General features: G+C 40.8%; 1 protein-coding gene across 3 annotated transcripts in view; it reads right to left on the bottom strand.

Moving 5' to 3' along the window:
• Window positions 1-13,127, bottom strand: part of fam210ab (family with sequence similarity 210 member Ab) — a 31,579-nt gene extending 18,452 nt beyond the window's left edge. Inside the window, exons 1-2 of one of the 3 annotated variants that reach the window (XM_062398906.1) lie at window positions 13,061-13,127; window positions 10,298-10,747 (exon numbers count right to left, since the gene is read on the bottom strand). In XM_062398906.1, the coding sequence (XP_062254890.1) occupies window positions 10,298-10,698 (401 nt within the window). In that variant the 5' untranslated portion in view covers window positions 10,699-10,747; window positions 13,061-13,127. The other 2 variants (XM_062398903.1, XM_062398905.1) reach the window with 2 other exon arrangements.
• Window positions 13,128-20,112: the final 6,985 nt, after the last annotated feature.

Raw genomic sequence — 20,112 nt, 5'->3', positions numbered from 1 at the left:
GCAGGTAGACCTGCCAGGAGCGAGTTACAGTAATCTAGGGGAAAAGACAGGATTAGTTGGGTGTCATCAGCATAGCTATGGTAGGAAAAGCCATGTGAGTGAATGACAGAGCCGAGGGAGTTGGTGTACAAAGAGAAGAGGAGAGGACCTAGGACAGAACCTTGAGGGACCCCAGTAGTGAGGGAACAAGGTTCAGACACAGACCCTCTCCAAGTTACCCTATAAGTGCGTTCATTGAGTCCGTCACAGAACAGGTGTATTTATACTGAGATTAAATTGCAGACAGGTGGACCCTATTTACTAATTATGTGACTTGCAAATGTGACTTGTGAATGCAATTGGTCGCACCAGATCTTTGTTAGGGGTTTCACGGTAAAGGGGGTGAATACATATGCACTCAACACTTTTCAGATTTTTATTTGTAAATAATTGTGAAATCCATGTAATATTTCCCCCCACTTCCAAATGATGCACTATTTTGTGTTGGTCCATTACATAAACGATGAAATAAATTTTAATCTGTGGTTATACCATGACAAAATATAGAAAAGTCCAAAGGGGGTGAATACTTATGCAAGGCACTGTACCTATAGAATTTTATAAGAAGTTTAAACAGAAACTTGCGCAACCTTTATTAGATATGTTTAACAGGAACTCTTCCACCATCGCTAAAATTAGCTATGATAACTGTGATACTAAAACCTGACAAATCACCAACCAGTTGTTCATCTTTCAGGCCCATTAGTTTAATGGGATGTGATACAAAAATATTATGCAAAGCACTCTAAAAGATTAGAACAATATCTTCCTCAATTGGTTAGTAATGATCAGAATGGTTTTATATTACAATGGCAAGGCTTTCATAACATCAGGGGAGTTTTAAATGTACTGTTTGAGAAAAACAATGCCAAAGACACTGCAATGTTGTCAGTTGATGCTAGCCAAGCATTCGATAGAATAGAATGGAAATAACTTTTTGATCTGCTGCCTAGATATGGTTTAGGAGAAACATTTCTCAAATGGATTAAATTACTATATACAAACCCAACAGCAGAAATATTGACTAATAATACAATTTCTAAACTTTTCAGTTTACAACGCTCAACCAGGCAAGGCTAGCCTTTGTCTCCTCTGCTTTTCACTTTAGCAATAGAACCTCTCGCGATCGCAGTAAGGACACGTAGGAATATATCCGGCATCAGGATTTGGGACATAGAACATCATATAGCATTATATGCTGATGATATAATTTTTTTCTTAACGAACCTGAGGAACAGTATTCCAAATTTGACTACTTTACTTGAAAACTTTGGTGAGTTTTCTGGATATAGAATAAACAAATCTAAGTCAGTATTGTTATTCCTAAATGAAGAAGAAAGACGCAATCCAAAAATAAGTACACCATTTATTACCACCCAAGATGGATTTAAATATCTGGGTATTAAGATTGCCCCAAAACTTGGCGACATTGTCCCTATAAACTATAACCCTCTCGTAGACGAAGTGACAGAAAAGTTGGACCGGTGGTCTAAAATGCCGAAATCAATGATTGGTCATATAAATCTTATAAAAATGTCTATTATACCCAAATTTATATATATTTTCCAAGCACTCCCGCTTCCATTACCAAGCAACTTCTATAAAAAAAACTGATAGTATATTTAGCCAGTTCATTTGGAACAGTAGAATCCGGCCCAAGTTACTATATTTACCCTATGAAAGGGGAGGACTTCGGGTCCCAAACCTGAAACGGTATTATTGGGCTACTCAATTTAGTTCTGCAATGTACTATTTTTCTTCATCCACACCACCTACTTGGGTAAATATTGAAGAAAAATCAGTGTCAGATCTGCCCATAAAGCAGTATTTATATTCCTCAGATATCAAGACGCTGAAAAAAAAACAGATAAGAACCCCTGTGGTTAAAAATACAATATCAGTGTGGTATGCAGCACATAACTTTGTTGATGAAACATTAACTTTGTCACAATTTACTCCTATCTGGGGCAACAGACAATTCAAACCTGGCAGATTGGATGGGGGATTCAAGTTATGGGCAGAGAAAGGAATTGGGACCGTTTCTGACCTTTATTTTGAAGGTACCCTTCTCAGATTTTTTCAAATATTTGCAATTAAGAAGTTTTATAGAATCAAAATCTGAGACATTCATGGCCACGACCCCGCTATCGATTGAGGAAACGGTGATTAAAAATTTGAATGGTAAAAAACATACATCTAGATTCTATAACCTTTTAGCGGAGTACTCAACAGAATCAGCATCAGATAAATTAAATGCGTGGAGAACAGACACACAAGAAAATATTAGTGAAGAAGATTGGGGAAGAGCATGTTTAAAAGCACAAAAGAATTCAATTAACACAAGGTTAAAATTGATTCAGTATAAGTGGTTAATGAGGGTTTATATAATAATAATAATAATACATTTTATTTCACAGCGCCTTTCATGTCACTCAAGGACGCTTTACAATTTAAAACAGGAGCAAACAAATAACAAAACAATTAAAATTAAAAGTGCAAGTAAAAACAGCATGGCAACTACAGTGTGAATGCAATCCTGAAAAAGTGGGTTTTGAGAGAGGATTTGAACTGAGGGAAGGAGTCAATGTTTCGGATGTCAGGTGGGAGTGAGTTCCAGAGTTTGGGAGCAGAGCGGCTGAAAGCTCTGCTCCCCATGGTGGTAAGCTGGGCAGAGGGGACAGTTAGATGGATGGAAGAGGAGGATCTGAGGGAGCGGGTGGAGGTGGCAGTGTGAAGGAGGTCAGACAGGTAAGGAGGGGCAAGGTTGTGGATGGCTTTAAAAGTTTGAAGAAGAATTTTAAAGTTGATACGGAAGTGAATTGGAAGCCAGTGGAGTTGCTGTAGGATGGGGGTGATGTGGTGGAAAGAGGGGGTGAGGGAGATGATACGGGCAGCTGAGTTCTGGACCAGTTGGAGCTTATGGAGGGATTTCTGGGGGAGACCAAAGAGGAGAGAATTACAGTAGTCGATACGGGAGGTGACAAGGCTATGTACAAGAATAGAGGTGGTATGGGGGGTGAGGGAGGGACAGAGGCGATTTATGTTACGGAGATGGAAGTAGGCGGTGCGGGTGGTGATGTTGATATGAGATTTGAAGGAGAGTGAGCCGTCGACGATGACACCCAGACTCTTTACCTGGGGGGAGGGGGAAACTATGGAGCTGTCAATTGAGAGGGAAAAACTGTCAACTTTGAGTAGAGTGGATTTAGCACCGACTAAGAGGATTTCGGTTTTATCACTGTTAAGTTTGAGGAAGTTTGAGGTGAACCAGGTATGAAGTGCAGAAAGGCAATCTGTCAAGGATGAGGGAGGAAGAATGGAGTTGGGCTTAGTGGAGAGGTAGAGCTGGGTGTCATCCGCGTAGCAATGAAAAAGAATATTGAATTTACGGAAAATAAGGCCAAGGGGAAGGAGGTACGTAATGAAAAGGAGGGGACCCAGGACAGAGCCCTGGGGGACACCAGAGGAGACAGGGGACGGTTGGGAACGGAAGGATTTGAGTTGGATGAACTGAGTGCGGTCAGAGAGATAGGAGTGGAACCAGTCAAGGGGGATGCCAGTGATGCCGATGGAGGATAATCTGTTGAGGAGGATGGTGTGGGAGATTGTGTCGAAGGCCGCACTCAGGTCAAGGAGGATGAGGATGGATAGTAAACCGGAATCAGCTGCAATAAGGAGGTCGTTGGTGATTTTCAGAAGGGCCGTTTCAGTGCTATGGCGGGGACGGAAACCAGATTGGAACTGTTCATATAAACCGTTTTGAGATAGATGGGAATGGAGTTGAGAAGCAACGATTTTCTCAAGTATTTTGGAGATGAAAGATAGGTTGGAGATGGGGCGGAGGTTATTAAAGTTGTTGGGATCTGAATCAGGTTTTTTGAGGATTGGGGAGACAGCAGCCGTTTTGAGGGGTGCGGGAAATGAACCAGTAGTGAGAGAGGAGTGGATGATAGCAGCAATTAGAGGGAGCAGTGAGGGGAGGCAGGATATGACCAGGGCAGTAGGTAGGGGATCTAACTGGCATGTGGATGGTTTTGATTTACGGATGAGATCAGAAATAGCAGAGGGATCAGGGAGATAGAAGGAGGAAAATGGCAGACTGTAGGGGAGAGGTTCAGAGGAGGGGGCAAGTGAGGGAGTGGGGCTCAAGTGCTGGTGAATTTTTATAACTTTCTGATTAAAAAACTGAAGAAGGGAGTCACATGTGTCCGAAGAGTACAGGTGGGGGGGCTGGAGATCTGGGGGTTGAAGGATTTTGTTGAGGAGTGAAAAGAGTGCCTTGGAGTTGCCACGGTTGGAACAAATAAGACTGGAATAATAAGTGGATTTGGCAGAAGCGATAGAGTCCTTATACTGTAAGATATGATTTTTGTACATGTCATGGTGGACAGTGAGACCAGTCTTTTTGTGGAGACGCTCAAGTTGACGTCCTTTGGACTTGATGGAACGGAGTTCAGGGGTGAACCAAGGGGCAGAAGGGGCGAATGAGACAGACCGAGTTTTAACAGGAGCGAGGGAGTTGAGAATGGAATGAGCGAGGTATTGTAGTGGAGAACCAGTTCATCAGGGGAGGAGGAGTAGTCCGGGTCCGGTATAGAAGCGATGGTGGAGGATAGGGTTTGAAGATTTATGGCCTTGATATTACGGAATGAGATGAGACGTGGTGGCTTGGTCATGGAGAGGCGGAGTGTGACATTGAATGAAAGGAGGAAGTGGTCAGTGATGGGGAGTGGATCAGCTGTGCAGTTGGAGGGAGTGAGACCAGCGCAACATATTAAGTCCAGTGTGTGACCTTTGATGTGGGTAGGGAAATCAGTGAAAATGCGGTAACCAGAGCTCTTGAGGCAGGATGAGAAGTCACAGGTGAGGGGGAGAGTGGTGTTGTCCAGGTGGATGTTGAAATCGCCCAGCATAATCACATTAGGGGAGAGAGTGGAGAGATGGGCGAGTAGAGCAGCAATGTCATTTAAAAACTCAGAGTGGGGGCTAGGTGGACGGTAAACGGTGGCCACAATGGTGGGAGTAGGGCCAGGTAGTTTACAGGCAATGCACTCAAATGAGCTGGATGCAGGGACAGAGACGGGAATCACTTTCCAAATCTCGCGGTGAATTATCGCGAGTCCTCCGCCGCGACCTGAGCCACGGGGTTGCGAGATGTAAACAAACCCAGGAGGGGTAGCGTCGTTGAGCTGCGAAAAGTCATTTGGCTGCTGCCACGTCTCTGTCAAACAGAAAAAGTCATACTTGCGGTCGGTGAAGTAGTCCTGGACAATATGGCCTTTGCTCGTGAGAGAGCGGATGTTCAGAAGCCCGAAGTTGATGGTGGAGTTGTCATTATGGACAGTAGTGCAAGCTGGGATCAACCCGGCGGCAGCTGGTGTTTCTCGGAGGGCGACGAGTGGAGGACCAGAAGGATTTTATTGGTTTGGAGTTGTCCGTATGGAAGTTCCGGCAGGAGCCAAGGTGAATGTATTTTCGGCGGTGCAGGAGAATGACATCCCGAGGGCGCAGCACCGCAGGCGGAGGCTCAAACAGGTGGGAACGGAGCCGGAGGAGCTCGCCAGCCGAGTACTGGAGAAGACCAGCCACAGGTCGGTGGAATATCGACAATGTATTCCAGGCGAGTGCCGACGAAAGTATAAACTTGGCGGCCAACATTTTTAACCGAGAAGCCAGATGAGCTTACTAAACACAATAGAACAATAAGAACAGCCGGTGAGTAGCGGCAGCAAGACGCGCCAGCGTGCACACACCGGAAGAGCAATGGCACTGAAAGCCCAACAGCCATATAACCCCTGCAAAACTCCAACATATCTCCCCTAACATCCCAGATGTTTGTGTTAAATGTCTGACTGAAAAGGGAACTTTGATTCACTGCCTATGGGAATGCCCTAAGATTTTGGTATTTTGGGAAAATATAGTTAAATGTTTATCACGGATGGTTGAGTGTAGCATTCCTTTGACGTCAACAATCTGTATACTTCAATCTGTACATGTGGAAGTCCGGGACTTCAGAAGAGAATTAACTTACTGTGGCCATGAAAAGAAAGAAAAACAATTAAGACTAATAAACCTTTAATAAAGAATTAAAAGATCTTCCGACACAGCATAAAAGAGAACAAAAAACAAATGATAAAAATAAGGAATGTAAGAAACAAAATAAATATATTACACTCACAGGAAATTGAAAAAAAAAAAATGATTTTTACAAAACAGAAATATTATGAGCCAGGCCCAAAATCCGCAAAATTTCAAGCAAGAAAATCCACAAGCGGACAGAACTATATACAAAATAAGGAACCGGGTTTCTAAATCTATACACTATAAACAAGATGAAATACAAAGAGCATTTAAAAGGACTATAAATCTCTGTATACGCAACCACATCTAGAGTGCAGGCAACAAATTGGCAAATTTCTCAATTCACTCTACCTGTTCTATCAGAAGAACAAAATCAGATATTGACAGCAGCGGTAACTGAAAAAGAATTGAACAACACTATCTCTAAGCTTTAAGCTAATAAATGACCCGGTCCGGATGGCCTTCCTTCAGAGTGGTATAAGACATTTCGATTTGAGTTAGTGCCAAATATTTTTTAGGGCCTGCAAAACAACCTTAACAGACTCCAAAATGCCTCCATCTTGGCGCGAGGCAGTGATCTCCAAGAGATGCAGGATATAAACTAAATCTGCAAAAAACACAAATTTTTACTTTTAACTCTACGCCTCTAAAAAATATTAGACAAAATTCATCTTAACTGGGATCAGAGTTCAGTGTTTCCCCCAGTAAATCTGTCAGTCAAGGTGGTAAGCAGGTGGCGGTGCTGTTGGCGCGGCGCGGCGAAAATTTTTGGGGGTATTTTGCTCAAAGATGCCAGTACGCATGAATGAAATAAACAACTGTTTATTTCAATATAAATAAACAACAGTAGGTACAAATGTTGTGGAAAACATGCAGACACTACAAAATAGGGTTTAAGCCGGTTTTTAAGAAAAATCAAGCTGCCTCTGAAGATGACAGTTTGTGATGTCGGATTCCGTTCAAATTAACCGCCTATTCATTGTGGACGGCAAGAAAAAAAAAGTTTTCGCGCATGCGCACCTGATTCTGTATGATTTAACATGTACGCAAATAAGCATCATTCTTTGTGCCTTTTTTACGTAAATGGTATGCCACATAAGCCTTTACGTTACATATCATTCATGGACCAATTAAAATCGAGATATTACTAGACATTTACGCAGCTTAAGGCCAATGTATGCTACTCCGAGTCCGTTGCGGACTGACGGACGCACGGAGCGGACGGACCCTTTTTGATTTATAGTTCTACGAGCCTTTTTGTTGTGAAAACAATTCACCGCCAGAACAGTAGATGGCGCAACTGAAGTCGAGCTTAGAGAAGCCTACCTCATGAGGTATATAGAAGAAGTCCACGCTGGTTTATTTACGTCCTCCCGGCTCCTCACACACAGTGAACGATGGCAGCTAACAGAAAAAGGATGTTGATGACGCGACAGTTTTTGCTGAATAAAGTGACACCCAGCGGGTCATAATGCTTATGTTATCGTGTCTTAACGCAGCGGTTCCCCGGTCTTGTTTCCAAACTGCGTTGCTAATTCAACAGCTGCAACAGCTTGAAGCTACACGGAGGCAGCTAGCTTCCCCCCAGCTTCCACACACAGTCAGCAGGGACACCCGATACTAACTACTACCGTTAGTTAGTATCGATCTAAAGTGTTTGCTTCTAACCTGACGGTGTTTGAGAAAGAGTGTCATGAGCCGTGGGATTAAAGTCAGCGGGTTTTTTCGCTGTTCCCACCGCAGTTAGCATGGTGGTTAGCCCGCTAGCCACGTTATGAAAGTTCGTTATAACAGTATGTGACCGTACACACGTGCCGTAAGTGCTCTAACCAGCCACCGTCAGCCGGACAACGCTGCTGGCTTAACACACTTGTCACACTAATTATAGAGTCGTAGTTGTGATTTTGGTTTATTGTGATGTAGGGAATGGAACAGGAAGTTTCCATTCCGAAATGCTGGCGTTAGCGGACCAATCACCAATATTTTTTTCAGTACATTGGTAGTCAAGGCGGGGCCCTAGTCTTGTTAAGGCGGCCGCCTTAACAAGATAGTGCTGGGGGAAACCCTGGAGTTCATTGAAATAATAAGGAATACACTTACCGAAAAATATCTCAACACTGACAGTGATAAATTATGCCCCCCTCCTGGCAAAATTTAAAGATGATACAGATGGAACTATTTCTTTCCTAAGTCTGAGTTGACTCTGTAAAAAAAAAAAAAAAAAAAAAAAAAAAAAAAAAAACATTCTCCCACTGTATCTCTTCCTATTTCAAGCACTTCATGGAGAAATTCCCTCAATACAATTTTCTGAACTGAATAAAATTATTTCAACAATTATCCGGCAAGGGAAAAAACCCAGGGTTAAATTAAAGCAATACATCTCCCAAAGAAGCAAGGAGGAATGGGTCTACCTAATTTCAAGGATTATTTCAACGCTGCCCAGACTAAACCCTTAATTAATGTTTATACCCCAAATTTTGTTCCAGATTGAAAGACATTGAACTCTCCATCATAGGGGATCCCCAAAATCATGTAGCATTGGCCATACAAATATGGGAAAACTGAGACAATGTGCAAACTCCATGGATCAAATTCTAATAAAAAAAAAAAAAACACAATACATTAAAAGGATCAAAGTATTTGCAGATCATAAACTGCAAATACTTCAGTGGTGTGCTTATGAACTTGGATTCAAGCCGAATGAAATGGACTATTGATAGATTAAGATTCAGATTAAGATATATTTATTTGTCCCATACACAGACATGCACAGGCACACTCATGCAGGTAGGGAAATTTAACCTCTGCTTTTAACCCATCTGGTGAAGGACACACAGAGCAGTCATGTACGGCGCACGGGGAGCAGATGTTGGGGGAGTAAGGTGCCTTGCTCAGGGGCAATTGACATGGTAGGGAGAATCCTCTTGGATTTTTGGACAGATCAATCCAGGTTAGTCTTTTTGTTGTTTCTCCGTGGAGTCGAACCAGAGACTAACCAGAGACCTTTTATACCCATAGTACAAGTTTCTGCCACTTGTCCACCGCCTCTCCCCTATACAGTGCTGTGACAAAGTATTTGCCCCCTTCCAAATTTTTAATTTTCGGCATATTTGTCACACTTAAATAATTCAGATCAAACTAATTTTTATATAGGACAAAGATAACTCAAGTAAATACAAAATGCATTTTTTTAAATCATGATTTCACGTATTAAGGGAAAAAAGCTTTCCAAACCTTCCCTGGTCCTTTGTGAAAAGTAATTGCCCCCTAAACCTAATAACTGTTTGTGCCACCCTTGGTGGCAACAACTGCAATCAAGCATTTGCGATAACTGGCAATTAGTCTTTCACATCGCTGTGGAGGAATTTTGGCCCCCTCTTCTTTGCAGAACAGTTTTAATCCAGCCAGATTGTAGGTTTTTTTTGTATAACCGGCTTGTTTAAGGTCATGCCACAGCATCTCAATCGGATTTAAGTCCAGACTTGACTAGTGCAATCCAAAACAGATAAATCTGAGGAGGGCGGTTTTAGACAGGGTAAAAAGGGTGCTGTTTTAAATAATTCTTGTGGTATTTTGACCCAAAAAATGTTAAGACCCCAAGGAACTATTTCAACTTGCGGTAAAATGGGCATAATAAGTCCCCTTCAGGGCCAGATTTTGTGAAGGTACTGAATGAATGACCCTGTAATGTTGACTTGATTTAGCAAGCCTCATCGACCTCTATCCCATTCTCTCTCAAGTTACACCTTAACATGTTGTTGTTTTTTGGGGGGTTGTTTTTATTCATGTATTTGTATTTCTCTTTTGATCTGTACTTATTGTCCACATGTACACACTATACCTCTCCCAAAATGTACAAAGTTACCTAATTTTGAAAAAGGTGGACAGCAGAAGAAAGAAAATTGATGTATGTTTTTGAAAACAACAGTAAAAAAATAAAGAATATAAAAATATATATGTAGGGGTTAGACAAAGTTTGTTCATTTTTCAAATTAATAACTTTCTTGAAATTCAGAGATGGCAATTACTTTGACCAGGAATTATACTTCTGACTAATGCTATACTGTGTTCTAAACAATATGATATTATCCTCCAACTGGGGGACCTACAAAGAAAACCCTACAAATAAAATCCTGTCAAACACAAAGCCAGAAACTAAGAACAAAAGTAAACTCACTTCATAGCAGCGTAATAGAAGGTTCCAAACCAGACCGAGGACGTCACTAGATGTACAGGGATCATCACCTTCCCATATTGTTTGAAGGTCCTCTTAAACCTCTGGAAGAGGCCGATGGACTTGTCCTGCAGGGGATCCACCTCTGCAGCATCAGGACCAGCCTCCCCTCTCTGAACCTTTTGGGACTGAGTCTCCTCCTGTGGTGGCTGGTGTTTTGGCTGATGTTCCTCCCTGCTGGAGGCTGATGTTGAGAGCCAGTGTTGGCCTGCAGATGGTCTTGGTATCAGACGGAGAGCACAGCAGCACAATGCTACTGCTGGCTTAGGAAGAGTGATGTCAACCAGCAGTGGGCGCACTGCTGCCATATGCAACAGTGTCCCAGGAGTCAGAATACGCTGCATGATCTTCCCTCTCTTCTCCTCCTTTCTGCTGCTGTGAGGTTCACCCAGACTGTGGGGTGAGACAAAAAAAAACACAGTATTTAAATACAGTATCAACTCCAAATACATGCAGGACCTATTGATTATATTTTAGTCTATTGTTGCAACTAACATATATTTTCACTTTCAATTTATCATTATTTCTTGAATTGGATCCATTTTTTATCAGCACCTTTCATACTTTTTGTGACATGGGGGCTTAGTGCAGTTTAAAATTAGTACTGAGAGTGACTTAGAATGGGTTATCTATCCTTAGCATTGAAAGCACTCATGTGGTTTAAACTTGAAATATTTCTCCCTCAGGTAAACCTGTAGGCAGCTTAACAGCTCCTGTCAGTCCTGAATCTGAATTCTCCGCCTGGCACCCTAGTATTACCAAAGAAAATCTTGAAGAGCCGATTTGAGAGCATACCTGTAGATTGTCCACAGCAGGGATTCTCAAACTTTTGCAAGCCGGGCCCCCCCAAAGCTGGTTAGGTGTCATATCAGTGAGGGTGAGCGCTGACCATGCCTGCAGTTACTTTTCTACTCAAAAGCGTACGTGCAACTTGCGTTCAAATGATAACACTCCTCTTTTGATTGGTGGATCAGGAACGCAACAGTATTTGATTTGTTTGTGTCAGTCCAGCCCCTAGCATGTCTGTGACATTGCGCCCCCCCTGGAGTGTGCGCGCCCCCTGTTCAAATATTATATTAAGAGGGAAAATAACGCAGAAACCTCAGACAGAACCACATGTTCCACATAGGGATCCATCTTCCAGGAGGGACAGAAGTGAAATAGATACCATTTGTTGCTGAACACATAATACACAATATTTACAACATTGACTTGGACAGTTTTTTAAATAATGGAAACGTGTGTCAATGTTTTGTAAGTTACTTCACATAAGAAAATGTCTAATAGAAATAAAGGGAGCAGCAATAACTACTGAAATGGAAGTGTTCTCTCTCTCCATCTTGGGGATTTGGAGTCAGGCTGAGCAAGCCTGACCTCTGACCTTCAACTGGAGGAGTGACCACACTGAACTCTGACGGCACTAAGAACTAGCTGCTTACAAAGTTAACTTCCGTCATCTGAGGTAAAGTTTGTAATGTTTTAGTAATCTGAAAAGCAACCTGCCTACTACTCCACATAAATGACTTTTAACCGCATGCTGTTGAAATGGTGTGGGCTTTGTAGATAATTGGCAAACTTTTTGGAGGAAACCTGGTCTTATTTGGAGAAAATTATTAAAACTAAAAATGTTAACCAAAATCCATTAAAAGAATGAATGAGTAGAAAAAAGTTTTTGAGAAATGTCATGTTGTTTCCTATGAATGGTGCGTGTGGTCTAACGTTCTGGCCAAATCATCCAGTGTGTGTGTAAATACTCTAGTATCTAGTCCAGCAAGTTATAGTGTATATGATATTTCTCGGTAAATACTACTAGGGATATATATTTGATCCCTTCAGGAGTTTTACATGTGTATATAGACAACTTGTGTTTCAACAACAAGCCCTACATGACCGTGAATCCACTTATGTAAATGTATCCCCATTATACAGCCAAGTTTCCCACAACACAGAGCAACAGTCTTGATCTAAATTCCTTTATGCATTAGTTGTAATGTTCTCTTTTTTACTCACTGATGACATGGATTACAGGACAACGATTCACAAACATACCTTATGCTAAGACCGCAGTCATACATATAAATGCAGCAGCTCCAGCAAAACAAAAGGGTGTCAAAGCTTCATTAATGCTCAACATTTTAATTCTACTTATTCCTCGGCTTAAGTAATAATAAAATAATAATAAAATTATCCCTTGGAAAGCAATGAGCCCGAACAATTCCCCCACGTATTACAGAAGTTTTGACCGGAAGTTTATATTTTAACTCGTGCTAACTTCACACAGGCGGCTATTTTAGGCTAGTTGACTTTGGTCAGTTTTTGTGAAGGACAAGAAGGCAGCTTTTTTAAGCCATCCTTCTGGGGCAGGTTCTCCGTGGAGGTGATGAGACGTTATATCATTAGAGCAGACGGAGCACCTGGTTGAGACACTGACTGGCAAACGACTGTTGGTAAGGGTACAGTCTGAACTGCTGCCAACTTTGGCTTCTGAAGACTGGTGTTAGCTTGTTAGCTGCTAGCTGGTTTCACCGCTAACAAACGGTGGAGACATACAAGTAAATAAGTCTTACCTTTATAAATTAAACATAATAATGCAGAGCACAGACAGGCAACTACACTTGCAGTGGAGGTTACGTGTTCAACTCAAGACAACGTCGTTCTCCTCATTCCTAAGGGCCTAGAGCGAGGCTGTCCGGGATGTAAGCCCACCAGGTTTATGGATGCCGTTTAACGCAGAAGAAGCACGGGTATGTCGCTGCAACTTCTTCCTGATCCTCTTCTTATTCAGTGTAATAAGCGTTTGTCAAACCAGCTTAAAGGCGCATTACCGCCATCACCTGGGCTGGAGTGTGCATGAGATTCTGGAGAAAAAAAAACTATACTTTTAGCAAAAAATCTGTGTCTCTCATGAACTTGATAATATCCCAGTAAATCTTGCCTGTTGTTCTTTCTAAGAGACCAGGCAATGAAAAATCATATGAGATTGCTATTGATATTGTAATAAATGTATTCAAGGTTTTTCTGCCACCACCTTATTTTTTTATCCCAATCTGGTCTTGTGTCAGAGGCATGAATAAAATATCTTTTGGGGGGTTTTATTGGCGGTTGGCAAACAGCGATTTGGGACATTACTGCCATGAAATTAGGACCAAGATGTCATTATCTATTCTATTTAGAAACAAATAAATATATATACATATATATTATCTTAATTATATATTTCTTTCATGATAATCACATCGAAACTCGATAACACTTGCCTTTCGAGTTGTTTTGTATGATATCTCTTAAATCAGAATTTACATTAATCTTACCAAGGTTTTCAATTAGCTGCATTCTTTTGCACTTTATCACTACGTTTAAACTTTTAGAGAACCTTATGCTGCTGTACTTAAAAAATTCTGTTTAGTATTAGGAAATGTCTTGTGTTATCTGTTGTGCCTGTGCACTTTTTCACTGTGGGAGAGTGGGAAAAGTCGTATCGATTCCTTGTATGTTCTGTACATGTTAAGAAATTGACAATAAAGCTACTTTAACTTTAACTTAACTTTAACTTCTTCATGCTCATATTTTGGACAGTGTACTATGACATGATGAACTGTTTCCTCTTGTCCACAATAATCACATTTTCCTGTATCTTGTTTTCTATTTTTTGCCAAGTACAGTTTAGTCCTGTGTGTCTAAATCTCAGTCTTGATATTTTTGTTTCTTCTCTCCTGCTACTTCCTGCCCATCTTATTTCTCCTACTTTCCTTTGAATTTGGTAAAACCATCTGCTGCCGCCTTTGCAAGTTTATCTGCCATTTTATTTCCCTTAACGCCAATATATGCCTGTATCAATACAAAAACTACTGGCAGGCACATCATTTCGATTCTGTATAACCTTTGTTGTATTTCAATCAAAATCTCCAGTCTGCTGTCTGAATGACTGTTCTGGATGCTGGCTAATGATAAACTTGAATCTGAACAAATAAATGCTCTTTATGGTTGTGTGTCCTCTATCCAATGAAGTTTAACATTATTGCAATTACTTTTCCTGCATACCAACCCCCTCACTCATCTTTTTCCTTATTTTAATACAAAAGTCTGGAATTATAATTGCTATTCCCACATTATTGAATACTTTATTTGATGCATCTGGACAAAACTCGATATAACTGTTGTAACTTTCAATATGTGCCTGTATTGTATGCAAATAAAAAATAGTCCCTCTACCCTTTTTTAATAGTGTGAAATCTAAATTAGCATCAGGAAGTATCCACATTTCTATTGCTGGTAATGGTGCTGTTGGACTGAAGTTTAATTCTGTAATGTTTAGTTCTGTTGCTCTTTGTAGTACTGTCCATCCAAAGCTTTTTGTCTCCCTCCTCTCTTTTTCCCAATAAGGTTTTATAGTCTTATGTTGCATATTCTCTAACTTCATCCCTATAAATTAGCTCAGTAATTTAATGCATGCTGACTTCTTCTCGTATCTAGAGGCAATTCTCCCATTTCTACCTGTAATGCTGGTGTTGGGGTTGTTTTAAAAGCACCGGTACTGACTGTAAATGGACTTCAAGCTGTTCTATCTGCCCCCCATTCACTTCTCACGAAACACCTTATATATTTTACTTTTAGATTTATCCATTACATTACTTTCCTTGTAAAGAACATTTTTTTTATCTTATCCACTAATAATTCTAAACCCCATTTATATGACCACTCTTCTAACTTAATAATTACTCTCTGCAGTTTCCATACTTTCTTTGAATTCTAGATTTCTTCCCCTCTTTCAAATTGCTCCATCATATGCAAACATTGAGAATCCTATTCCATTTTCTATTTCAATAAAACACATCATTATGGAAAATGAGGTGTCTTGTTTAAGGATCACTGACCTGGGACTCCCATGTCTTAGGCGGTTTGCCTACTACCGTGCTATGAGTGATGACTCAGATGCAGAGACAGAGAGAGACTGGTTGTTGGTAAGGAATCAAAAAAGGTTTATTTACTTGAATAAAGCAGAGGATTGCATAAGGTTTGACAGCAACTCCAAAAATACTTCCAGACAACTAAAAACACAGTCTGGGCAAATTTACAAAGTAACTAAGGGTGTCCAAAAAACAGGCAACAAAAGATCTCAAGAACAAAAAAAGGATTAACAGAGGTATAGCATCTAAGCAGAGGTTCTCTGAGCAAATCACATGGCTTAACCTAGGGTTTCAAATTTCCAAGACTCGGCAAACACAAAGAAACTCAGGTGGCTTTTAAAGACTGGCAAATAAGGCACAGGTGAACACAATAAAATCAATCAAGACCACACACGTGACAGGAATCACCGGAATGCTGAGGACCCCACATGGTCATTCAGGGCACCACAGTCCAAAAACCGTGACACTTGTATTAACCTATTGATTAAGAATTCCTTTATCCATCCATCCATTGTTGTATCACCGGAGGTTAACCACTAAGAAGGGTGTAGGGCAGTGCGTCACAGAAGCAGAGAGAAGTAAAAAAAAAGGGTTTCAATCAAAGTCCGGTTTATTAATTAACAAAAAGTCTCTCCGGAAGCAAAAACATAAAGTTCATCAAACTATAATTATAAGTCCTCCATCCCCTTGCTTCTCAGGTGGTTCCTTTCCAAAGTATCTTCAGTATCTTACTGATATCTTCAGTATCTTACTGAACACAATCAATCTATCATTATCATCAGGATATGTACCACACAGTGTTAAGTGCGATGACGAAATATATTCGTTAACGACCCTTTTTCCATGACGAAGACGAGACGAAGACGTAACGAAAACGGATCTTTGAAAATAAAAACTGACTAAATCTATTTTTAACTTTCGTTGACGAGACGAGACGAGACGAAAATGTTGGTGGTTGACTAAGTCACAATAATTTTTTTAACATCATCGTATCAGGCCGTCATAAAGTATCAAGAGCGGGCGAGTGAGTCTGTGTGTCTGTGTGTGTGTGTGTGTATGCTCCCAGATAGCGCACCGGTCCTGAGGCTCCGCCCCCCGCCCCGCTCACTCGCTCAGAGACACAAGATCAGAGCTAGTTCACGTGAAGAAGCCTCTCAGTGACCGACTGCTTCTTAACTATGGAAACAGTGAAAACGCAGAGTTTCTCTGGTCTCAGCTGATCAGAGATCAGCGCCTCAGCTTCTTGATCAGAGCAGAAGCTGCAGTTGGTTTCTACCGAGCTGCAGTTTCTGTGTTCGCCTCCCGTCTGACCTGCTCTCCCTTTTTGTTTTCACATTTAAAACTAAATATATATTTTTAAGCTATTAGGCTGCAGCTATGTGTTTTTATAGAAAAGGAGTTTAATTTGGCTAATAAATGTGACTAAAACTAGACTAAAATGTAATTTGTTTTAGTCGACTAAAACTAGACTAAAACTAAGAAGGATAAAATGACTAAATGTGACTAAAACTAAAATGCATTTTCGTCAAAAGACTAAGACTAAGACTAAATCAAAAATAGCTGCCAAAATTAACACTGGTACCACAGTCCTTTCAGCTAGCTAAAATCAAATCCCTTCTCAAAATAACCACCCTGGACCCGGAGGTTAAAACCAACTACAGAGTAATATCTAATCTCTTTTTCCTGTCTAAAATCCTCGAGAAGGCTGTAGCCAATCAGCTGTAGGAGTTTCTTCAGGAAAGTATTGTATATGAAGAGTTCCAGTCAGGGTTTAGAGCTCATCATAGCATGGAGCTGTTGCAAAATCACTAATGACCTAATAGCTTCAGATCAAGGGTTTGTGTCTGTTCTAGTATTGTTAAATGTTAGTGCAGCATTTGACACTAATGACCATTGTATTTTATTACAGAGAAAAGAACGGTTAACCGCCCAAACTGGTTTAATCCTGTTTTCAGATCAATTCCGATTTCTGCTTATTAAATGGTTTTGTCATTATATAGCGCTTTTCTAGTCTTGATGACCACTGAAAGCTCTTAACAGTACAGTTTTACATTCACCTATTCACACACACATTCATACAGTGCATCTAATCGCAGCACTTTGTTATTCTAAGGGGGGCCATTCAGGGCATCTTGCCCAAGGACACTTCAGCATGCAGATGGGTCAGAATGGGGATCAAACCTCCGATCTTCAGGTTGGAGGACGACCACACTACCCCTCAGCCAGAGCCGCCCCAAATTAATGATGAGTCATCTCTGTTCCTCAGGGTTCTGTGCTCGGCCCAATTTTATTCTCATTACATATGCTTCCACTAGGAAACTTATTGTAAGTCACTTTGGCTAAAAGCGTCAGCTAAATTAAATGTAATGTAATGTAATGAAACATTATAATTTTTTTATAAACAATATATATATTTATATACTAGAGCTGTTAAACGCGTTATTTTTTTTTCCGCATTTAACGCATGCGCAGAAGGACCTTCCAATATAGCCACAATTCCGCCCACTCTGCACTAGTTGCCCCTCTAAGGCAGTCAGACGGCAGATGCCATTCAAACAAACCAAAAACATGGATAATTCTGATGAACCTGAGAACCTTCTGGACTGGAAGATCGTGTTCCAAAAAAACAAAGATCGAACATTCAATAAAACCAAGGTGATATGTTCACTTTGTGGGAAGATCTCATTTCACAGTAGTAATACCCGCCTAAAGTACCACCGCTGCGCGAAGCATGCGTTGGTTGGCGAAGGGCGTTCAAGTGGAATGCGCCAAACCAGACTCACTTGCAGGACTCATTGGGCAAAAGAAGCGGTCAGCTTTACTGTCAGAGAATGTGAACAAGTTACTTTGCCTTAACAACGGGCTAAAGAATGACTAGCTAAGAGGACCTTTAGAGGCATTAGATTGTGTCAAGGTGTGGTTAATGGTTGTTTGACAAAAAATATAAAAAAATGTCAACCATCCTATAAAAAGAATGGCTAAGAAGCTCAAATAATTTCTGTTTGATTTAAAAAGAAAAGAAAAACGTTTTATTCAACCGTACAATGGCTAAGAAGCCTGAATTTTTTTTAGGATGAAGATTATATTAATGTTCCATATGGAATAGCAAAGACAACTGCTAAAGTACTGCTGAGTTGTAGCACCATTGTCTTGTTTATTTATGAATATAAAAAGAAAACATGTTAAATGTATGTATCCGTCTTTTGTCATACATTTTTAGATTTCACAAAAATATACAGAGAAAATCGGTAATGTGATTAATCATGATTAATCCATAGAAACCTGTGATTAATTTGATTACAAATTTTAATCATTTCACAGCCCTAATATATACATATATATGTATATATAAACACTTTCTTACCTTTCCATCTTCCGCGTCAACATTATTTGAGGGCATTCTTGCCATGGACACACATCAATAACTCTTAAAGTTGTAACATACTCGGGTTTTAAAGGGGTTCTCGATGCCATCAGGTTCTAATACATTGTTTAATTCAGTCACAGATTTTGCAGTAGTGACTACTTCCCCAGATTTTAATGTTGTGGTTTTGGAGTATTTGTCACTTCCCAGGGCCCCTAAGGGGAGAGGGGCCCTTAAAAATCCTGAATGTTTTTTGAATTAACACTCAGTCAGAAAAGTGAAAGTTAAGTCTGGGTGTCTGAGAAGAAAAGAGAAAAAGGAAAGGGAAGGACTATAAAGTATATATATATTAGGGCTGCCATCGATTAAAGTTTTTAATCAGATTAATCACCATTTCTCAATGCCTGAGAAAATCCCCTTTTTCTCTGTATATTGTTGCGGGAACCGAAGATGAATGACAGATGTTGGCTATAACATCTTTTTATTACTATACCTGAGCAAACAAATTATGATTTTATTTAGAACATAAAAAACAAACAATCTAACTCAAAGATAACCTTTCTCCTAAACAATTGGGGCATCTTAGCCTTTGCTCTTCAGCATGGAAATGCAGATACATTCTCCCGTCGGCCCTGCGACAGAGACGGCTGCCGCTACTGTGAAAAAAAGGAGGCACAGGAATGCTAATGCTTAAAGACTGAGCTGAAATGTGCAGCTCTGGGACCTGCCGATCAGGGCCTAGTGGCTGTGGATACGGTGGAGTGGAAGAAAAATCAAGAGGAGGATGGGGACATAAGGCCAGTATGCATGTGGGTGGCAGCACGACACAAACCGCTTGGAGGAAGTATCTGTGTTTTCTCGGGCCACAAAGGGACTATGGTCAGTGTTCGAAACCCTGCGCCTGTGTGATGGGGTTCTACAAAGGGGGTGCAAGGAACCAGCTACAGGAGAGACACTGTGGCAGCTGGTGGTTCCAGGGGCTCTGAAGGAGACTGTGCTTCAGGCTGTCGATGGAGCTCATGGATCTGGTCACTTTTGGATCTCTTAGACTCTCCACCGCCTCCGACAGGGGTTCTACTGGGGCCAACACAGGCGAGATGTGGAAGACCTCTGCTCAAAAAATCTGTACCGACTGCGTCTGATGAGACAGCCGGCCAGACATCTGGGTCAGGAGGTGGAGCTTGGCTAGCTTCAACTTCAGCTTCTGTGGGATGAGGCTCAGCCTGAGTAGAAGGACCTTCATGCAGACATATAAGAGACTATATTAATAAACTAATGCATAGTGCTAACTTTGAAACTACTTGATAACGACTAGATAATATATGATAACCAGAAAACTTTTACCATATATGTATATCTGTATATCTGCAATGTCACACATAACACAATTAGTATTAATTTCCCCTTACCAGCAGTAGTAGGACACACTTGAAGCTTGAATAGAAGGACCTTCAAGAAGAAATATAAGATAGCATATAGCAGGATAC

Source organism: Platichthys flesus, chromosome 11 (assembly GCF_949316205.1).
Source record: "Platichthys flesus chromosome 11, fPlaFle2.1, whole genome shotgun sequence".
Taxonomy (NCBI): domain Eukaryota; kingdom Metazoa; phylum Chordata; class Actinopteri; order Pleuronectiformes; family Pleuronectidae; genus Platichthys; species Platichthys flesus.
The sequence above is the reverse complement of the archived record's forward strand: the minus strand, read 5'-3'. Positions and strand labels throughout refer to the sequence as shown.